Source organism: Nomascus leucogenys, chromosome 4 (assembly GCF_006542625.1).
Source record: "Nomascus leucogenys isolate Asia chromosome 4, Asia_NLE_v1, whole genome shotgun sequence".
Lineage (NCBI taxonomy): Eukaryota > Metazoa > Chordata > Mammalia > Primates > Hylobatidae > Nomascus > Nomascus leucogenys.
Window position 1 is genome coordinate 94,518,180 of NC_044384.1, and position 19,016 is coordinate 94,537,195.

A 19,016-nucleotide genomic window follows, 5' to 3' on the forward strand; every position below is an offset into this window, starting at 1 on the left:
GCCTCATATCCTTCACATCTGTTAAATGGAACTGCAGGTGGCTGCCCCTCAGTCTCACTGGCACTGGACTCTGCTAAGTGTAAGGGACTGCCCTGGAGAGTGAGTTCCTGAAGGGCAAGGACATCATGACCTTGATCATGTTCCTTTCCAGTGCCTTGCACAGTGCCTGGCATACAGGAGACACTCAATAAATGCTTGCTAGATTAACGGTTGAATATAAAAACGCTATTCATTATGATTATGCATTCATTTATATCACAAGCCATATCATTTAGATTCATGATGGTACCAGAGAAAACAAAAAACAATTCATCTAGATGAAGGGAGAGCTAAACATTATAGGTGTGATAATTCACAAAGTAAAATGGCTAAGAGTTGCCACGGTTGCTCCAGGTTGTTTATCAACCACATCTCATTTGAGTGGTTCAGTGGAACCTCTTTCCTCTTGATATATGTGACCTGTCTTCGATCTTTGTTTGTGGATGTCAATTACCCAGTTTAAGTCCTAACCTGCTAATATAGCATATCTATTTCCCACTTTTAGAGGAGCCATAAAAAGTTGATTCTGTTTTAAAATTTCAAACAAACAGAAAAAAGGCATTTGGAGGAAACAGAAGAGAGCTTCAATAAAACTATTTCCTCAGAGAGATAAGAGAAAGAATTACTTCTTTAAGCAAGAACAAGATGCTCAACAAAAGGGACAACAACTAAATAAGAAGGAGCTTCTGTTGGATAGTAAGAAATATAGGTCAGGCACAGTCACTCAAGCCTATAATCCCAACACTTTAGAAGGCAGAGGCAGGAGGATTGCTTGAGCCCAGGAGTTTGAGATCAGCCTGGGCATCATGGAAAAGCCCTGTCTATGGAATTTTTTTTTCTAATTAGCCCGGCATGGGACTAACAATCAAGGAAATGCAAATCAAAACCACAATGTGATACCACCTCACTTCTGCAAGAATGGCCATAATCAAAAAATAACAGTTGTTGGTATGGATGTGGTGAAAAGGGAGTACTTCTACACTGCTGGTGGGAATGTAAACTAGCACAACCACTATGGAAAATAGTGTGGAGATTCCTTAAAGAACTAAAAGTAGAACTACCATTTGATCCAGCAATCCCACTATTGGGTATCTACCCAGAGGACAAGAAGTCATTATACAAAAAAGATACTTGCACATACACGTAAACGTACATATACAAACATGTATGTTTATAGCAGCACAATTTACAATTGCAAAAATACAGAACCAGCCCAAATGCCCATCAATCAATGAGTGGATAAAGAAACTGTGGTGTGTGTATATATATATATATATATATATATATATATATATATATACACAAAAATATATATATATATACAAAAATATATATATATATACAAAAATATATATATATATGATGGAATACTACTCAGCCATAAAAGGTATGAATTAGGTAGTGCACAGTGGCTCACGCCTGTAATCCCAGCACTTTGGGAGGCCGAGGCGGGCAGATCACCTGAGGCCAGGAGTTCAAGACCAGCCTGGCCAAAATCGTGAAACCACGTCTCTACTAAAAATACAAAAAAAATTAGCTAGGCATGGCGGCGGGCGCCTGTAATCTCAGCTATTTGGCAGGCTGAGGCAGGAGAATCACTTGAACCTGGGGGGGCGGAGGTTGCAGTGAGCCAAGATCGTGCCATTGCACTCCAGCCTGGGCGACAAGAGTGAGACTCCATCTCCAAAAAAAAAAAAAAACAAAAAAACACCGTCAAGGTCACCAAATACAATGGAAGTCTGAAAAATTGTCATAGCCAAGAGGAACTTAAGACATGACAACTAACTGTAACGTGATACCCTGGCTGGGATCCTGGATAGAATAAGGACATTAAGTAAAAACTAAGGAAATTTGAATAAAGTTTGGACTTTAATGATAATGTATCAGCCTCGGTTCATTAATTGTGCCCTACTAATGTAATATGTTAATAACTAAAGAAACTCGGGTTTCTTTTGTATAAGAACTCCTGTACTGTCATCTCAGTTTTCCTGTAAATCTATAATTGTTCTTTTAAAGGTCTATTAAAAATAAGACAGAACTTTATAAAATAAAAATAACCTCAAAAGATGACAAGAAAATGTTTCTGCACTTTGTTTCATTCGCATTATTTGGAGCTTTAGTAGGGTTGGATGTTTTCCTAGGGTTTTTAATGAGTCTTGGATTCATTCAAGATATTAAAACTCAGAATTTCAGTAAAGATCATGATCATTCATTCATTCATTCAACAGTAGTTATCAAATGCTGGCTAAATGCCAGGAAATACCCTGTGCTCAGCTCTTGGAATACAGGAATCTTTTCAAAATATAGCCCCACTTCTGCCCTTAAAGTAATCCTAAGAAGCTGCTAGCTACTTCTAGGTTCAAACCAGGACATAAAGTACTGCCTGGCTGCCCCTGTAGGCCTCACCAACTCACCTTGCACCATTCCCCCACACCTGACTGCTTTCCAACCACATTAGCCTCTTTCAGCTCCTTGAAGTTGCCACATCCCCTACTGCCCCAGGGCCTTTGCACATGCTATTCCTTCTGCCCAGAACAGTCTTCCTGTCTCTGCTCCCCTCCTCTTTGCCCAGGTAACTCTTATACTTGGAATCTCAGCTCAGGGATCCCTTCTTCAAAAACAACTCATCTACTAGTAATTCCTCCCTAGTCATAGGGCTATTTGAGTAATGCCAGTGTCCTCCATGGAATGTTTGTTTGCAGGCTAATGACAACTATGACAGTGCCCTGTTGTTCACTCTGATCCCCACTCCTGGCATAATGCCTGATATAGTGCAGAGATTCCATCGATACTTGTTGAATGAATTAATTAATGAATGGAAAACAGGATATGGTCCTTAGCCTTCCAGTATAGTGCAGATCCAAACCAGGATGTTATCTCCTGAAGATTAGACGTGGCCATTTCCCCAGGTCTTACCTGAATTGCAAATAAGAGCTGGCCCTGGCTGCATCAACTCCTGGTCCACTACCTGCAGTAACATTCACACAGGCTCTAAGTCATTTGCTTACTTCAGGTTCGGGAAAAAAAAAAAAACAAAAAACCGAGGTCTGCATCCACGTCATTCCAGTGTTGCCATCTGAGAAAACTGACATCCAGAGAGATTGAGTTGACCAAAGCCTCATGGTTACTGAAAGGCCCCATATGATCCGTTTTCTTACGACCCCCTGGACTCTACTTCCCCTAAAGCTTAGCACCAGCTCTGGGCAACAGCAGAGTACTCGCACCTGCCCTGAAGGCTTTGATCTAGAACGACTTCTTGTGCGGTCGCAGTGCGGGGTCGTCTGGGCGGGGCGAGGTCGGGGGGTGGGGGGGGGGGGCGGGTCGGAGACCCGGACTGCGCGCGCCCTCTGGCGGTTACCTTGGAGACTAGACGTCTGCTCTTCTTTTCCTCCGGGAAAAGAAACGGGAAGTGGCCGTGGGCCGGGGAATTCCGTGTAGTGGCCAAGGTACGCACCGCCCCAGTACTATGGGGTGGGCGTCCTGGGATTCCTGGGCGCACGGTTGGGTCCGCCGCCCCAGGTTTTCTGTCGTCCACCGCCCTGGGTCTCTGGGCTGCGCAGGAGGCGCCAAGGCTGGGTTTAGGAAGGCCATGTTTTTGGCGTCCTAAACAGGAAGAGTCTGGAGCAATCAGCTGAGTCTGGGGCCTTTCTTCCCAGGCAAGGCGGTCCCAGGCCAGGCTATCGGGGTCCGGTTTGAACCCCAGCTCTGTGACCGCGAGCAGACTTCCCCTCGCTGAGCCTCAGCTTCCCCATCTGTGAAGTGGGGATGATGACGCTTACCCCTTTGGAGCCAAGACTGCCAAGTAGCCTGATCGACATCCAGGCAGTCTTGTGGGGTCTCAGGGACTAAGGGCTTGCAGGTGGGTACCAGTTCTCCACATACTGCTCCCTCCAAAGCCTGGGAAACCATGCACCCTCAGCCCTCTGGGAGACTAGGGTCAGGGGTACAGTGACATTCTTTACCTTTAATGTCTTTATTAATACAGAAAACATACACTAATTTCTCACAATACCAAAATAAATTAGAATTTGAGTCGACTGCTTCTAATACTGTCCATTAAAATAGTATTTAGTTATTCCCTGCTCAAAATGATTCATGATACAAATTACTTCCACCATCACTTTATCTTTTTTTATGTTTCACGAGATAATTTGACCCCTAACAAAATCCAATCCTTGCGTTAAGGATTTTTCTTATCTGGCTAGGTTATAGTTAGAGTGGGAAAATATATTTGCATTTCATCAACAGCTTATTTTAAGGTGATTTTATCTGTTTAATTCTCAGCTTTGTTCCAAAGAGGGGGAGGTGGTGACAGTCTCTTGCCCACTGATGTGTGCCAGACAGAGCGCCAGGCATGGGGGCAGAGGTGAATCAGATGACAGCCACCTCTCACCATGAGGAGTGGCTGAAAGTGTGACTGGACTACAGGCAATCCTGGCCTTGGCAGGTGAGACCTAGTGTTGTACTGAAGGAGGGTTTCCCTAGCTCATCTTCTGGTCACCTCCACAGGTGAGCTCTACTGTGGCCTGGAGGAAACTGTGATCCATGGAAGGCATGTGAGGCCTGGTACCCTCATTTTAGCTCAGCTTCCAGGACAGAGAGGTCCACTCCCTGCAGCTTTACAGCTATTCTGAAGGGTTGGGATAAAAAGAGGAGATGGAGACTGGACACGGCGGCTCACGCCTTTAATCCCAGCACTTTGGGAGGCCGAGGTGGTTGGATCACCTGGCGTCAGGAGTTCGAGACCAGCCTGGCCAACATGGTGAAACCTTGCCTCTACTAAAAATACAAAAAATTAGCCAGGCATGGTGGCGGGCACCTGTTATCCCAGCTGCTTGGGAGGCTGAAGCAGGAGAATCGCTTGAACCCAGGAGGTGGAGGTTGCCGTGAGCTGAGACCATGGCATTGCACTCCAGCCTGGGCAACAAGGGCAAAACTCCATCTCAAACAAACAAACAAACAACAACAACAGCAACAACAGCAAAAAACCCAAAAAGGAGGAGATGGGAGAAAGAATCAATGGGAAAGACCAGAATGCAGAGAATGTTGCCAAATGCCAATTTACAACCTTAATTTCCTGACCAGATTTGACCCTTTGGTGTCTGTGGCTCTCCTCCCACTCACACACGTGCTGGTGGCCTTCCTAGAAGAGAAATAGGAGGGCCTCCCCATCCCTGGTCCTGAGGGATGTCATTCTAAGAATGTTTTAGACTGGATGCTTAAGCCTTTTCCTTTTTTTTTTTTTTTTTTTTTTTTTGAGACGGAGTCTCGCTCTGTCGCCCAGGCTGGAGTGCAGTGGCGCAATCTCGGCTCACTGCAAGCTCCGCCTCCCGGGTTCACGCCATTCTCCTGCCTCAGCCTCTCCGAGTAGCTGGGACTACAGGCGCCCGCCACCACGCCCAGCTAATTTTTTTGTATTTTTAGTAGAGACGGGGTTTCACCATGGTCTCGATCTCCTGACCTCGTGATCTGCCTGCCTCAGCCTCCCAAAGTGCTGGGATTACAAGCGTGAGCCACCGCGCCCGGCCTAAGCCTTTTCCTTATTGTGCCCTCCACATGGCTTCAGGAAAGCTTGTGCTCTCTCTGAACCCTGCAGCATGTTTTTCAGAGGCTGTTGGTTGCCAGATTCTGCAGTGAGCTGTGGATGGGAGGGAATTCAATAGTGGGTGGGTGTGCAGACAGAAAGGGAGCAGGAGTGGGGCTCTGCCTTCCCTGTCATGCAATCATATGGTGACATGAATAAAACCCAGGGATAAACAGTTTTCTCTAACCAGTGTTCTCCTTGAGGTTCTCTCTCTCTTGTAAGCGCTAAGTACTGCTCCTTTTCCTGGAGTACAATTCCTGACTAAAGAAAGAGTACAAATGGGCTGGGCATGGTGGCTCACGTCTATAATCCTAGCACTTTGTGAGGCCGAGGCAGGCAGATTACCTGAGGTTAGGAGTTCAAGACCAGCCTGACCAACATGGTGAAACCACGTCTCTACTAAAAATACAAAAAATTAGCTGGGTGCAGTGTTGCGCGCCTGTAATCCCAGCTACTTGGGAGGCTGAGGCAGGAGAATTGCTTGAACCTGGGAGGCAGAGGTTGCGGTGAGCCGAGATTGCATCAGTCACTCCAGCCTGGGTGACAGGGTGAGACTTCGTCTCAAAAAGAAAAAAAAAGAAAGTACAAATGGCCAACAAATACATAGGAACATGATCTACCTCATTCGCAACCAGAGAAGCCAATTAAGGTGGTGATAATACGATAATGAGCAGTTTGACAATTTTAAATGTGCATAATCCAGCAATTCTGATTCTAGAAATGTATAAAATCATTGAATCAATGTGTCAAGATAAGTGTGTTAGGGTATTTTTGAATCACTGATTCTAACAGATGACCCTTAGCATGGGGTTGTTTAATAAGTTATAAAGCATGTATAGGCTGGAATGTCACATAGATTAAGGAGCTTGTCGCCTCATTGTTTCCTCCCTGTTTCACCAAGACCCATGTCCTGGCCTCATCTCAGCCCCTGGCACCCCTGACTCTCTTGGCCAAATGCTGGACATCCCTGCTGTGCGGGCTGAAAACAACCCAGGGACAGGTACCAAGAATGTGAGGGAGGGTAGGGAGGCACTGAACCAGCAGCTCCTCCAAAGGAGTGATGTGCTTCTTGAGGTCTACTCACAGAAGGCTACTCCAGAACAGCCTTCTGTGGATCCTAGCTATTCTGGTGTCTGAAGAGGGTATGGTAAACCTCACTGGGTCTGGCTGAATTCCTGAATTCCAGACAGTGAGGTTAAAAAAAAAAAAAATTCTGCCCAGCATCTGGGTCTTGAGGTGGATGCTGTTGTTTGGGGAACCCAGCACCCATTCTCCCTCCCCCTGACAATAATGTCAGTGTTTCTTTGGGCAACCACTGTTTCACACTTCCAGCCCCTGAAGTTCAGGTGAGGCTGGCTCTACTCCTTGGTTCTAGATGTGGCTACTTCCAAGCAAATCCCCAGGACTTCTGCTAGCATTACCAAAACCGAGTTCTCTTCCTCCATTAAGCCCTCCAAGGACGTGTGGGCAGGGTGGTGGAGATACAAGCCACAAGGGAAAGTGCAGGAATCCTGTGTTAGCAGTGGCTGAGCTTAGGCCAGGCCAGACAAGGAGAGGGAGAGGATTCTGGGCCCTGGAAGGAGAGTCACATAGAGGAGGCTGCTCTGTTGAATGGACGGAGATGACAATTTCCAAGGTCTCCTGAGGCAAAAAGACCAAGATAAGGCTGGGTCTGGGGGGAGTTCTGTGCAGCAGGAGCCAGGTGGTAAAGACAGAGTGGAAGAGAAGGCCAGTATGGATTTTATTCTAAATGGCCTTTGCATAAAAGCCACCATAGAACAGTTTTATTTATTGATTTTATTTTTATTAATCCTCCTCCAAACACAGAACACATAATTTTACTGTTTTGTTTGTTGTTGGTGGTGGTAGGTTTGTTTGTTTCTTTTTAGAGACAAGGTCTTACTCTGTCACCCAGGCTTCAGTGCGGTGGCAGGATCATAGCTCACTGCTGCCTCTAACTCCTGAACTCAAGCGATCCTCTAGGATTGGCCACTGCACTCAGCCTAGAGTTTTAATTGGGATAAGTCAGTAGTCTGATTTGTGTTTTTGGAAGATCACTTTGGATCCAGGCTGGAGAAATGTATCGGACACGGGGACAAAGTCAGAAGTAGAAAAAGGCTTTAGGAAGAGGAGGTGGTGTTCTTGAGGAAGAGGGTAGTGGAGAGGGACAAAGTGGGAGAGTTTAGGTGCTCAGATACAAGGCAAAGGGCTGGGAGGAGTGCAGCGAAACGCTGGATAGCTTGGGCTACTCCACTTCTCTGAGCCTCAGTTTCCTCTTCCAAACAGAAATAATATCCACTTCATGAGGGTATGTTTGACAAGTGTAGTAGCTGAGAGCATTGTTTTTAGTCAGGTTTGGATTGGATCTCAGGTCTGGCAGGTAACAGCTGTGTGACCTTATGAGAGTCAGTTAATGATAGATTGTAGCCTTTATGGAGCACTTGTTATGTTTCAACCAACAGAACTCTCCCCAGACTAGGATACTTATTCTAGCTTCCAGGAGGGTGATGGGGACAAGGGGGGGGGGGGGGGTGAGGAAGTACTGTGGAGACAGCAAGGCTTTTGTCCAAAGTCCTACTAGTAAATGTGGAGCCAGGATTTCTCTGTCACGTTCCCCTAACTTTTCTGCGCCTAAAACTGGGATAACAATAATACACTTCCCTGTGTGGTTGGGAGTATATAGAAAGGGGTCTGGCACATAGCAGGTGTTTATTAAATTATTATTAAAATTATTATTATTACATTCTTTGTGTTTTCCTCAGGTTTTGCATAGAGTGAGCATCACTTGGACAAATTCTTTGGATTAAAAAAGGATCTACTAAGTGAGGGGGAAGAAACTGCGGCTGCCAGAGTCTCAGCGGGGGCTTGGGGCGTGACCAGAGAGGCGTGGTCTGCGGGGGCAGGGCCACAACTGGATGGCCAGGCTGTGGGGGCGGGGCCAGCACAAGAGGACTGAGGGTGGGGGCGGGGCCCGGAGAAAGGGGCGGGGACCGGGCTGGTGACGCATGCCCAGTGCGGTCCCCTTCGCTGCCGCCGCCGCCGCGGCCACCGCCCACTCGGGGCTGGCCAGCGGCAGGCGGCCGGGTCGCAGAGAAGGGCCCGGCTGGACGAGCGCACGGCCATGGCCCCGTGGCTGCAGCTCTGCTCCGTCTTCTTTACGGTCAACGCCTGCCTCAACGGCTCGCAGCTGGCTGTGGCCGCTGGCGGGTCCGGCCGAGCGCGGGGCGCCGACACCTGTGGCTGGAGGGTAAGGCGAGGGCGGCGGGTTTCTTGCAGTCGCCAACTCGCGGGGGACGCAGCGCGCACAGGTGCTCGCGGGGAGGCGAGTCCGCGCCAACCTGTCTGCTCTTCGCGGGGTCCGCGGCCGGCCCGGGTCCCACTCCTCCCGCGCATCCTCCTGGTTTCCCTCCCAGGGCGCGTGTCCTCCGGCCCGGGCCGGGATGAAAGCGGCTGCCCGACCCCGGCTTTGTGTTGCTAATGAGGTGCGGCCGCCGGCCTGGGTCCCATTCACAGGGCGGGCGTGAGGGGCGGCGGGGCTGGGCCGGGCGCCCCACCCTTTGTTCTTGGCCCGGGACCTCTTTCGCCCCAGGGCTGCGTGTCCTGGGCTGGGATCCCCCAAGCCACCCGGACCGGGTTGCGCTTTGGAGAGGGAAGTGGGTATTCTCCTGGACTTGCAGTCCACAACTCTGCCAGGGCCCGGGCGAGCGGAGAGGGGACTTGGAGCACCCGGGAGGGATGCGCCCCGCTCTCCTGGTAGCTTTGTTCCTCCTCGCCTGGGGCCGTCACCCCACTCCTACCCCTCCTCTGACTCCGGGACCTCCTGAGAAACTTCGCCTCCCGGTTCAGCCCTTCGTCTTGTGAAGGTCTCGCGGCTGATATCCTCCTTCCCTGCTTCGAGTTGCGGATATTTTTCCGCCAAAGGGCCGCGTGGGTGTCACCTGGGTGAGGTGCCTGAGACGAGACTGGAGAGGTGCCCAGACTTTCGCCGTGTGCGTTGAGCCGTCTCCCTGGAACCGAGCGCTCCTTTGACACTGTCTGGGCGATGTGCGCGGGTCATTGCCATCCCCCTCTCAGCTTCCCGGCACCCTAACCTGGGCTTCTGGCCTTGGGCGGCCCCAGAACCCAGAGATTATGTCCGTCTGCCCCGAGTCTCCCACCGACGCCAGAGTGGGCCCGGCGTCAGGGCACTCACGGCCTTAGGCCTTGTGGAGAAAACTCAGGCTTTGCACTCAGGCAGCAGGGACATGACCTTGGCTCTGCTCCTGGGGAGCCATGAGCCTCAATGTCTTCATACGAAAAATGGGATGAAATGAGAATTTCCTTGGTATTGCTGGGCTGAGGGATAGGTATGGAGTGGTTTGCTTAGGCCAACGTTGACTCAACCTCTTCTGGGTGGCTCTAAACAGCCTCAGCATAGTCAAAACCTAGGACATAACACTCCCTTAGGCACACAGGCTGGTGCCTCCAAGCTCACTTGCCCCACAGTCCCAAGAAATGTGGTGCAGAAAACCAGGTGTGAGCCAGACAGCTGGGATGTCTTCAGACTCAATAGCTAAGCTATGGAGACAGCTATGACCCTTTCTCTGCCTCCGCCCCCGCCCCCGCCACCCCCCACCCGCCCCGCCCCGCCCCGCCCCGCCGCCCCATTAGGCTCTGTCATTCCTTCCTAGTTGAGCAAAGCATCACATTTTCTTACTCTGTTCCATTTTAGTAAAACATCACTGCTCTTGTTTTATTGTTTAAAAAAATTTTAGTAGCTAGCAAGTTTCCTCAAGGCTAATCTCATGTTGACTTACGGATCCTACTAGAATTTTGGATTTAGACTCCTGTTGGCTTTTGAATGACTACAATATCACAGGCGTTTTATTCTGAGTGTTCATGTGATGGCATAGGTAAATCAGTCCGATTTGCCGTTTTGCTGCAGTTGCCAAGGTGGCTTCTTATGCCACCGTACAAAACTCGTGAAGTTTTAATGCTGTGGGGTATGGTAGTGCCCCGACGGAGCCAAGCTGGTGATTTTCTTCTACCTGTGCGAGTGTGTTCTCCTCTCCCAAACCTGCACCCTCATAGAATGGTGGCTCTGTCCCAGTCACCTCACACTCATGCTGACCTTTTCTCCACCACAACCCCTAATTGGGGGTGACTTTTCTCAGCTGCTCCTGCCTTGGCCCCACCAATCCTTTCCTTGGGTCATCTTCATTCCCCTCCTGGATGATCGTAGAGACCTCTGGGCCATGTTCCAGATTCCAGACTCATCCAGGCTGATACATGGTTCCTTCTCTCCTGGATTTGCTGCATGGTGCATTTCATGGACCCAGTTTCCCCACATGCTTTGCATTCCCACCCTTTCCAGCCTCACCCCCTATCCCTCTCATCCTGCTCCTAACTCCGGATGGATGCCCTCTGTGCTTCCAAGACATGCTTTTCCCCCCTCCCAGGATGCCTTTTCCTTCTTTGAGAATTCCTTGCCTAGCTTAAGACTCAGTTCAGGTAGTATCCCCTCCTGAATGCCATGCCCCTTGCTTTGCCTGCTCATGCAGGTCCTTGCACTTTAGCCTTATCAGACCGCTTTGTCAGTATTTGTTCACTTCTATGTCTTCAGACTAGTTTCTTTAGCCAGGCACTGAACCTCATCTTGGTGGCCTCAGAGCCCTGTTAATATTGGCTGAACCAAATTAGATCCTGCTGCCTTCCTGCTAAATCCTGTATTTCCTGATAGATTTTAAGAAGTAGAGGCAAAGATCAGGGCATCAAGGTCCGTTGTCTTTGCAGCAGGCCTTTGCACGTGCTGTTCTTGCCTGTATTCCTTCGCTTTACACCTCTGCAGCTTCGCTTCTCAGCCCTAGCATCACTTCTGCAAAAAATTTTCCCTGTCCACACCTCCCTAGGTCATGTCTTCTAGAAGTTGCTCTGTCAGGGAGTCAGCTAGAAAGTACTGGTACACAGTGACTAGAGTATTTGATTCATGTTTGGGTCCCCTACCAAATAATAGGTACTTAGTCCGTAGATGTTGGCCTCAGCTCTAAGGTTGCTTACAGTGGGGCTATAGGAACATAAAAGGATAAGGGTCGACTATATGTGATGCAAATCAGAGGAGGCTTCCTGTGGGCCTGTGCCATACTCAGAACCTGAGAGGGGGCGCAAGGTGCAGCCCCAAGTCCTGAGAAACCAGATTTGGGTGCTGGAGCAGAGCTGAGCAAATGACCCCCTTGATCTCCAGGGAACATTTGTTGCAGGAACCCTTGCCCTTGCAGGAATGTGTATTTTTTTTTTTTTTTTTTTTTTTTTTTGAGACGGAGTCTCGCTGTGTCCCCCAGGTTGGAGTGCAGTGGCGCGATCTCGGCTCACTGCAAGCTCCGCCTCCTGGGTTCACACCATTCTCCTGCCTCAGCCTCCCGAGTAGCTGGGACTACAGGCGCCCGCCAACACGCCCGGCTAATTTTTTGTGTTTTTAGTAGAAATGGGGTTTCACCGTGTTAGCCAAGATGGTCTCGATCTCCTGACCTTGTGATCCGCCCGTCTCGGCCTCCCAAAGTGCTGGTATTACAGGCGTGAGCCACCGCGCCCGGCCATGGAATGTGTGTTTTTGCAAGACTTGCAAGGTGACTGCAGCCAGCCAACCCTCTGCAGCCCTGCTAACAGACCCTTCGGGGCTGCTCCCAGAGGAGCCAGGGGCTGGCCTGATTTAAGTGGTCAGGTTTCACAACCTCCCCGATTATTAGTGGGGCAATTAAGAGGCTGATACCATCTTGAACATAGGTCAGTATTTTAGAAATGAGTCGTGGGCACACTTCCTCAACTACTTAAAAAAAATTCTCTTAGGGTCCTTGCCAGGTAAGGTTGCTCTTTGAGTAATAAATACTGTGTTCGCAAAGAAGTAATGATTTGTAAAACCTCCAGAGGGACCGCCATCCTCATTTACACTGGCTCTTGCTTCTAGAGTGGAATGTTTTTGTTTGCAACTAGAAGCAAGTTTGGTTCATAACTTTAATTATGTCAGTCACTTGTAGTGACGTTCTCCCTCCCCTTGTCTTGCTGGTCTAGAAGCCTTTTTATGGAACAAGGAGTTAGGAATCTACTCCCACAGGTTTTTATTTAGTGACTTTTCCTGCAGTGGGGGAGGAGGGAACATTTCTTGCCTCCTTACCTAAATGGGGTACACCTTCTCTGGTCTATTATCCCTGGGACACAATTCCTACTCCCCCTGCAAGAAAACACTACTCCTTCAGGAAATCGGGAAGCCAGGATGCTGGCATCATCTTTACAATGAAATGCAAGTTTCCCATTTAAGGCAAATACTTCATCACAAAAGGTAGGAAGGAATAGGGTGGTACTTGGAAAAGAGAAGTTCCAGCTGGTTAAAATTTAGGTTCCTGATAAAAGTCCAATCCAAGAATTATCCTTGGCTGTGGGCCCAGGCATGTTTATTTGATTCTGAATTGGATGCATTTTCATTCACTTGCAGCTCATGGCTCCCAAGCCCACATCTGGTCTGCCTATCCTATGGCCATGTCGTCCATGTTACAGATGCTCTTGTGTCTGTTACAGAATTCTTGGTTAAAAAATTACTCAGCCCTGGTTGATACATTTTTTAGAGAGACGTTTTTATAAGCAGTGCAAAGCTTTCTTCCAGCCTGTTTTGCCTAGTTAATTGGGAACTCTTCTGGCCCATGTCCATCTTTCTTGAGCAGCCCTCCTTTCTCTCCCCACCCCCACCCATCCACCCAACCCCAAGCCCCTGCAGTGCCTGGGGCATTGTGCTAGTTATTAACTTGGGCATATAGCTCGGTGATCAGGAGACCAGCAGTTAACTTCTCCAAGTGACACCCAGGGCCTTCTAGTATCAGAATTGCCTCAGGAGCTTGTTAAAATGCAGATTGAAAGCTAATGGGATCAGAGTGAGAGTGAGGTGGAGCCCAGGACCTGGCATTTTAACAAGTTCTTTTGAGGATACTCATGTTGTAACCAGGATGATACCTATTGTTTAGGGGACAGGGGTCCCACAATTCAGAGAAGGGGAGAACACACATTCTAAACATTTTTAAATCAGAGTTTGGCTTTAAATTATGTCACTGGCCTTAGAGAAGAATGTGAAGACTTTCTCAGAGCCCTGACCAATAAAAGGGGCCAGGCTGGGTGGGGAGTGTGAGGATGGGAGGAGGGGGGAGGCGGAGGGAGAAGCTAGTTTGGATGGGTGCCTCTGGCCTGGGGCTGATGAGGAGGCCTGGAGTGAAGAGGACTTGACACTTCCCCTGAGTTCCTCCCTAGAACAGCTGGGTTTGTCTGAAAACAGTCTCAGGAAGGAGTAGCACAGGATCCAAATCAGATTCTCTGCAGTTCAAATCTTAAAACTTCCCAACAAAGGAAAGAACTGCTAATGCTTGTAAGTATTTTTCATGCTTCATTTGGCCTAAAAAACATGTTTTTTTTTTCTTTTTTAAAGCTTTCAAGGCTTTTTCCTCCTCTGTCCCTGAACTTTTTATATGCTGTGTCCCAGCAGATGTCTGCTCCTGCTGGGGCTACCCCATCAACAATTTTATTGTCCTCCTTCATTCCCTGCTGCCTCTTTTTTTGAGACAGAGTTTCGCTCTGGTGCCCAGGCTGGAGTGCAGTGGCATGATCTCAGCTCACTGCAATCTCCGCCTCCCGGGTTTAAGCGATTCTCCTGCCTCAGCCTCCCGAGTAGTTGGGATTACAGGCGTCCACCACCACACCCAGCTAATTTTTGTATTTTTAGTAGAGACGGGGTTTCACCATGTTGGCCAGGCTGGTCTCAAACTGATTTCAGATGATCTGTCCACCTTGGCCTCTCAAAGTGCTGGGAGTACAGGCGTGAGCCACCGTGCCTGGCCCACCAGTGCCTCTTCAGCCTGCTTCTGATGGATGGGTTTTTAGGCTTCTAGAAGTTTGAGCCTCCACCTTTGATTTGTAAGAATGTGGGGTGAGGAGAGGGCTCAGGTATCTCCAGGAGCTTGACAGGTTGAGAGGTGCAGTGGCCTTAGAGCAGACCTCTCTCGCCACCGTGCCCTGGCAGCCAGACCTTTTCCATTTCCCATCTACCCGCAAATTTGGAGAGCTCCTGCCCTCAGTCAGCCGGGGGGCTGTCTTTGCTGGAGCTACAGGCCCCATCTCCAGCCAGCCAGACTTGCCCAGCCAGTGGGAGGCATTGTCCTCCTGGGCAGTGTTTGTCTTGGCTGCTTGGATGTTCTGAATGGGCCTGACACACGATTAGGTGACTGATGGCCTCCGAAACACATTGTCTCCTCCGGGGCCCACAGCCTTTGAAGCTCTTCCCGGTGGGAAGTAAAGAGACTATTTGCTCTATTAAAATGCCTTGGTATTTCCTCTGTTTAACCACAGGCCACTTCCCCTCTGCCACTCTAAACCCGGCAGGGCCACCAGCTGATTGAAAAGACACAAGCCCTCAAGTGATCACATCCTATTGAAACAGATAGTCTTACTGCAGGTTAAAGCTAGGGCCAGTCTTGAAGAAACAAATCCAAGTGGGGAATCTTTGAGATGGCTCCTTATCTTGCTCAGAATTTAGTCTGTTGAACAGAATTCACACTTGAAGTCCTGAATACATAAATGTAAATGTGTCTTTAAAAAAAAAAAAAGAAGAGATATTGACATTGTAAATTAAGTCAGTGTGCGTTTTAATCTATATATGGCAGGTTAAAGCAATCCAATCAACAATTTCTCATTGTGTGAGTTGGAAACACTTTGGTGTCTGGGAAGGGCATGATGTCTGTTCATAGAAAACCACACCCTGCTGCTTTCTCTATTTGCAGATTCTATCTGTTCAGTCATATGCTGAGAAGTCCAAGAAAGAAAGAAGTCTGTAGCTTAAATAATACCAAGAATATCTCTGGGGAGACTCCTTCATCCTTTCCCAAACAATATATTAAAAGAAGGTTTTTAATTAATAACACCAGGCAGGAAACTAAAAATTGAACAATTAAAAAAATTACCTACGTAACAAAAACTCCATTTGTACCCTGTTTTTGTGAAGTGGCCTAAAAAACGAATAACTAGTTTCTTATAGAGACTGTTAACATTGATGTTTGCAACTCCATTGTTCAAAGTATCCATGATAAAAATGGATTCCCTTTTCTTTGGTTCCTTGTTTGGAAATGTTGGGGGAAGGTGGATGTAGCTAATTAAGGCTACAACATTTAAAGGGGGGACTTAATAGGTACCAGCTGTCCTCAACAAATCACTGGGTGGACGACAAAATAAAGATGTGATGTGAACACACATGTAATTCTCTTCTAAAACGGAAATGGGCTCATAAATTTTCTGATTTAATAGTGTAAATGAAAACCACCTCTACTGTGCTTATTTAAGAAGCATTCATTTTATGGTAAAACTAATGCTAAAATGTCTTATTTGCATATGGCTGGTGCCTTAAGACTTGAAAGGGCAGTAGATGGCAAGTATTATTGGAAGCTTAGTAAATTGTAATTTTATTGTACCTTTCTTCATCTGAAACCTGATCTAATAGACTTTAATCATGAGGCTTTTCATTAAAACTACTGCATGGTAGGGAAGCATGCTTGAATGTACCAGAAAAGCCATATAAAATTCAAGTATCAACTTTGAAAACGGAATGGAAATTGGTAGCATTAATTAAAATGTTTGGATGGATATTTACATTTCACACATTAAATGAATACTTCATATGAATCCTTTTGAAATCATGAGGGATTAGGCCTTAAATACAACTTTTTTTCTTTAAAAAAAAAAAAAAAGTACTTCATTGCCTTCAAAGCTAGGAGTGTTTCCAAGTGTTCTGTTTGGTCATTTTTGTAGATCTTTTCCCCCCATTGAATAGTAACCCTTTAAAAAAGGCTGGCAGTGTCCCCAGGCTTCTGTGCTGCGATGGACTGTTTTACTTGAGAGTGGGAGGGTTAATGGGATAAAGGGAGGGCTTCCTTGGAATGAAGAGGTGTGTTTTCCTGAGATAGGCCATATGGTTTAGAAACCCTTTCCCTGTGATTTTATTCTGTCTGGGTGATTTCTGGTTTCTCTTCTCCCGAAATGGCCCCCTTTTATCTGAGGAAAATGCAGTGCAGCACAGACCAAATGTAGCAGCAGTCCACCGGCTGAGCATGGTCTCTGTTGAGTGACGGTTTATGGCCCCTTCCTCTGGAGTGTGCACATTTGCTCCGGGTGGAGCACAGGCACTCACACGGTTAGGATTTATTGTAACTGCTCAGTATCTGAAGCTCAAAAAGACTTATTTGGAGTGAGGAGGCAGGAGACCCTTTTTTTGAGCAGCCACCCTGTGTTAAGTTGTGGGACCAGGGCCCCGTCCACAGTGGCTGCCTGTCTGGGCTGGGAGCAAGACAAAGGACTAGGGGCCTGGACAGCAGGGAAATTGAGGAAGAGATCCTGGGGCCACAGTACTGAGCACTCCCCATCCTCTCTCCACACTTCCCTACTTATTCCAGAGAAACATGAATGGGCTTCTGCTGCTCCTCATCCTAGGACTGCCCCGTGAAAAGCAGTTTGTTGACATTCAACTGCCTGAGGCCCTGCTTGAGGCCACCTTAGAACTCTGGCTTTTTAGCCCATGTCTCAGTTGGTTCCCAGTAACTCTGGCTTCTTGCTGTGCCTCAGTTTCCCCTGCTTTGGAGGAGGCCCTCTTTTCTCTGTGAGGCTTCTCCATACCACTCTCTAGCTTTCCCGTGTGCCACAAAGCCTGGCTGACCCCATCATCCCTCCAGATTTCATGAGAACGTGTCCAAACATTGCAGTGATGCATTGAGAAACAAACAAATTTGATGTGTTTATAAAGACGAAATTGAATTTCAATGGTTCGTGGGAGGCTTAGATGAAGAAGACAGGTCTTACCAAAGGGACTTTGAGCAGGGCCTGACCAGTGAGTGGACCCAGGTGCTGGGGGGACAGTTTGGGCAGAAAGTAAGATGTGGGCAAAGCTGGAGAAGGGGGCTCATTGGTGGGGGGATGGTAAGGTTGAAGATATAGGTACTAGATAACAGGGCACCTTGAAGTTTGCCTGTGTGTGTTCTGTCAGAAGTGGTGAGGCTTGGAAGATTTCTTCAACAGGTGAATGGTTTGATAAGAGGGACACTCAGTGGCCATTGATTCATTGAGTGAATATTGGTGCATTCTGTGTGTTAGATCTGATTTCTAGAGCTTAGATTTTATTTTATTTCCAGAGACAGGGTCTCTGTCGCCCAGGCTGGGGTGCAGCAGTGGCGTGATCATAGCTTATTGCAGTCTTGAACTCCTAGGCTTAGGCAATTCTCCTACCTCAGCCTCCCGAGTAGCTGGGACTACACGCAAGTGCCACCAAGCCTGGCTAATTTTTTACATTTTTTGTAGAGATGGGGTTTTATTATGTTGCCCAGGCTGGTCTTGAATTCCTGGCCTCAAGCGATCTGCCCACTTGGGTTTACAGACGTGAACCACCATGCCTGGCCAGAGCTTAGATTTTAGTAGGGGAGACAAATACGGTAATGAAATATCAGACCTGACCATGCTGTTTCCAGTAGCAACTTGCTGCTCACTGTCCTCTTTTCTTTTTTTTTTTTTTTTTTTTGAGACGGAGTCTCGCTCTGTCGCCCAGGCTGGAGTGCAGTGGCGCAATCTCGGCTCACTGCAAGCTCCGCCTCCCGGGTTCACGCCATTCTCCTGCCTCAGCCTCTCCGAGTAGCTGGGACTACAGGCGCCCGCCACCACGCCCGGCTAATTTTTTTTTTTGTATTTTTAGTAGAGACAGGGTTTCACCGTGGTCTCGATCTCCTGACCTCGTGATTCGCCCGCCTCGGCCTCCCAAAGTGCTGGGATTACAAGCGTGAGCCACCGCGCACGGTCCTCTTTTCTTCACTTTTTCTCTGCAGAACTTTTCACCATGGGACATACATAGTATTTTCTTTGTCCATCCTTCTTCCCCATTGCAGTGTCAGCTCCATGTGGGTGGAGACTTTACCTGTTTTGTTCCCTTCTGCATCATGAGAACAGTGCCTGGCACGTAGTAGGTTCTCCATACATGTTTATTAAATGACTAAGCACTCTACGGGAAATTAAAATGAGGCAATAAGAGCAATGGGTGTTTGCAAGTAGACACTCTCCAGTGGCCTCTCTGAGGAGGTGACATGTCAGTCAAGCAACTGTAATAAAAAGTTCCTCTGGGCAAGGAGTGGTGGCTCACACCTGTAATCCCAGCATTTTGGGAGGCCAAGGCAGGCGGATCACCTGAGGTCAGGAGTTCAAGACCAGCCTGGCCAACATGGTGAAACCCCATCTCTACTAAAAATACATAAAGTAGCTGGGTATGGTGATGTGCACCTATAATCCTAGCTACTCAGGAGACTGAGGCTGGAGAATCACTTGAACCCAGGAGGTGGAGGTTGCAGTGAGCCAA

The 19,016-nt window shown here is 48.0% G+C and overlaps 1 protein-coding gene across 2 annotated transcripts in view; it reads left to right on the forward strand.

Moving 5' to 3' along the window:
* Positions 1-3,415: 3,415 nt before the first annotated feature.
* IL17RD (interleukin 17 receptor D) overlaps positions 3,416-19,016 on the forward strand; it is a 77,388-nt gene continuing 61,787 nt past the window's right edge. The window contains exons 1-2 of one of the 2 annotated variants that reach the window (XM_003257217.4): positions 3,416-3,485; positions 4,324-4,486. Coding sequence is in view for 1 of the 2 variants with exons in the window: in XM_030811568.1 (XP_030667428.1) it covers positions 8,745-8,870 (126 nt within the window). In the remaining variant the exon portion in view is untranslated. Of the gene's footprint in view, positions 3,486-4,323; positions 4,487-8,661; positions 8,871-19,016 lie in introns of those variants that run through there. The other variant, XM_030811568.1, reaches the window with a different exon arrangement.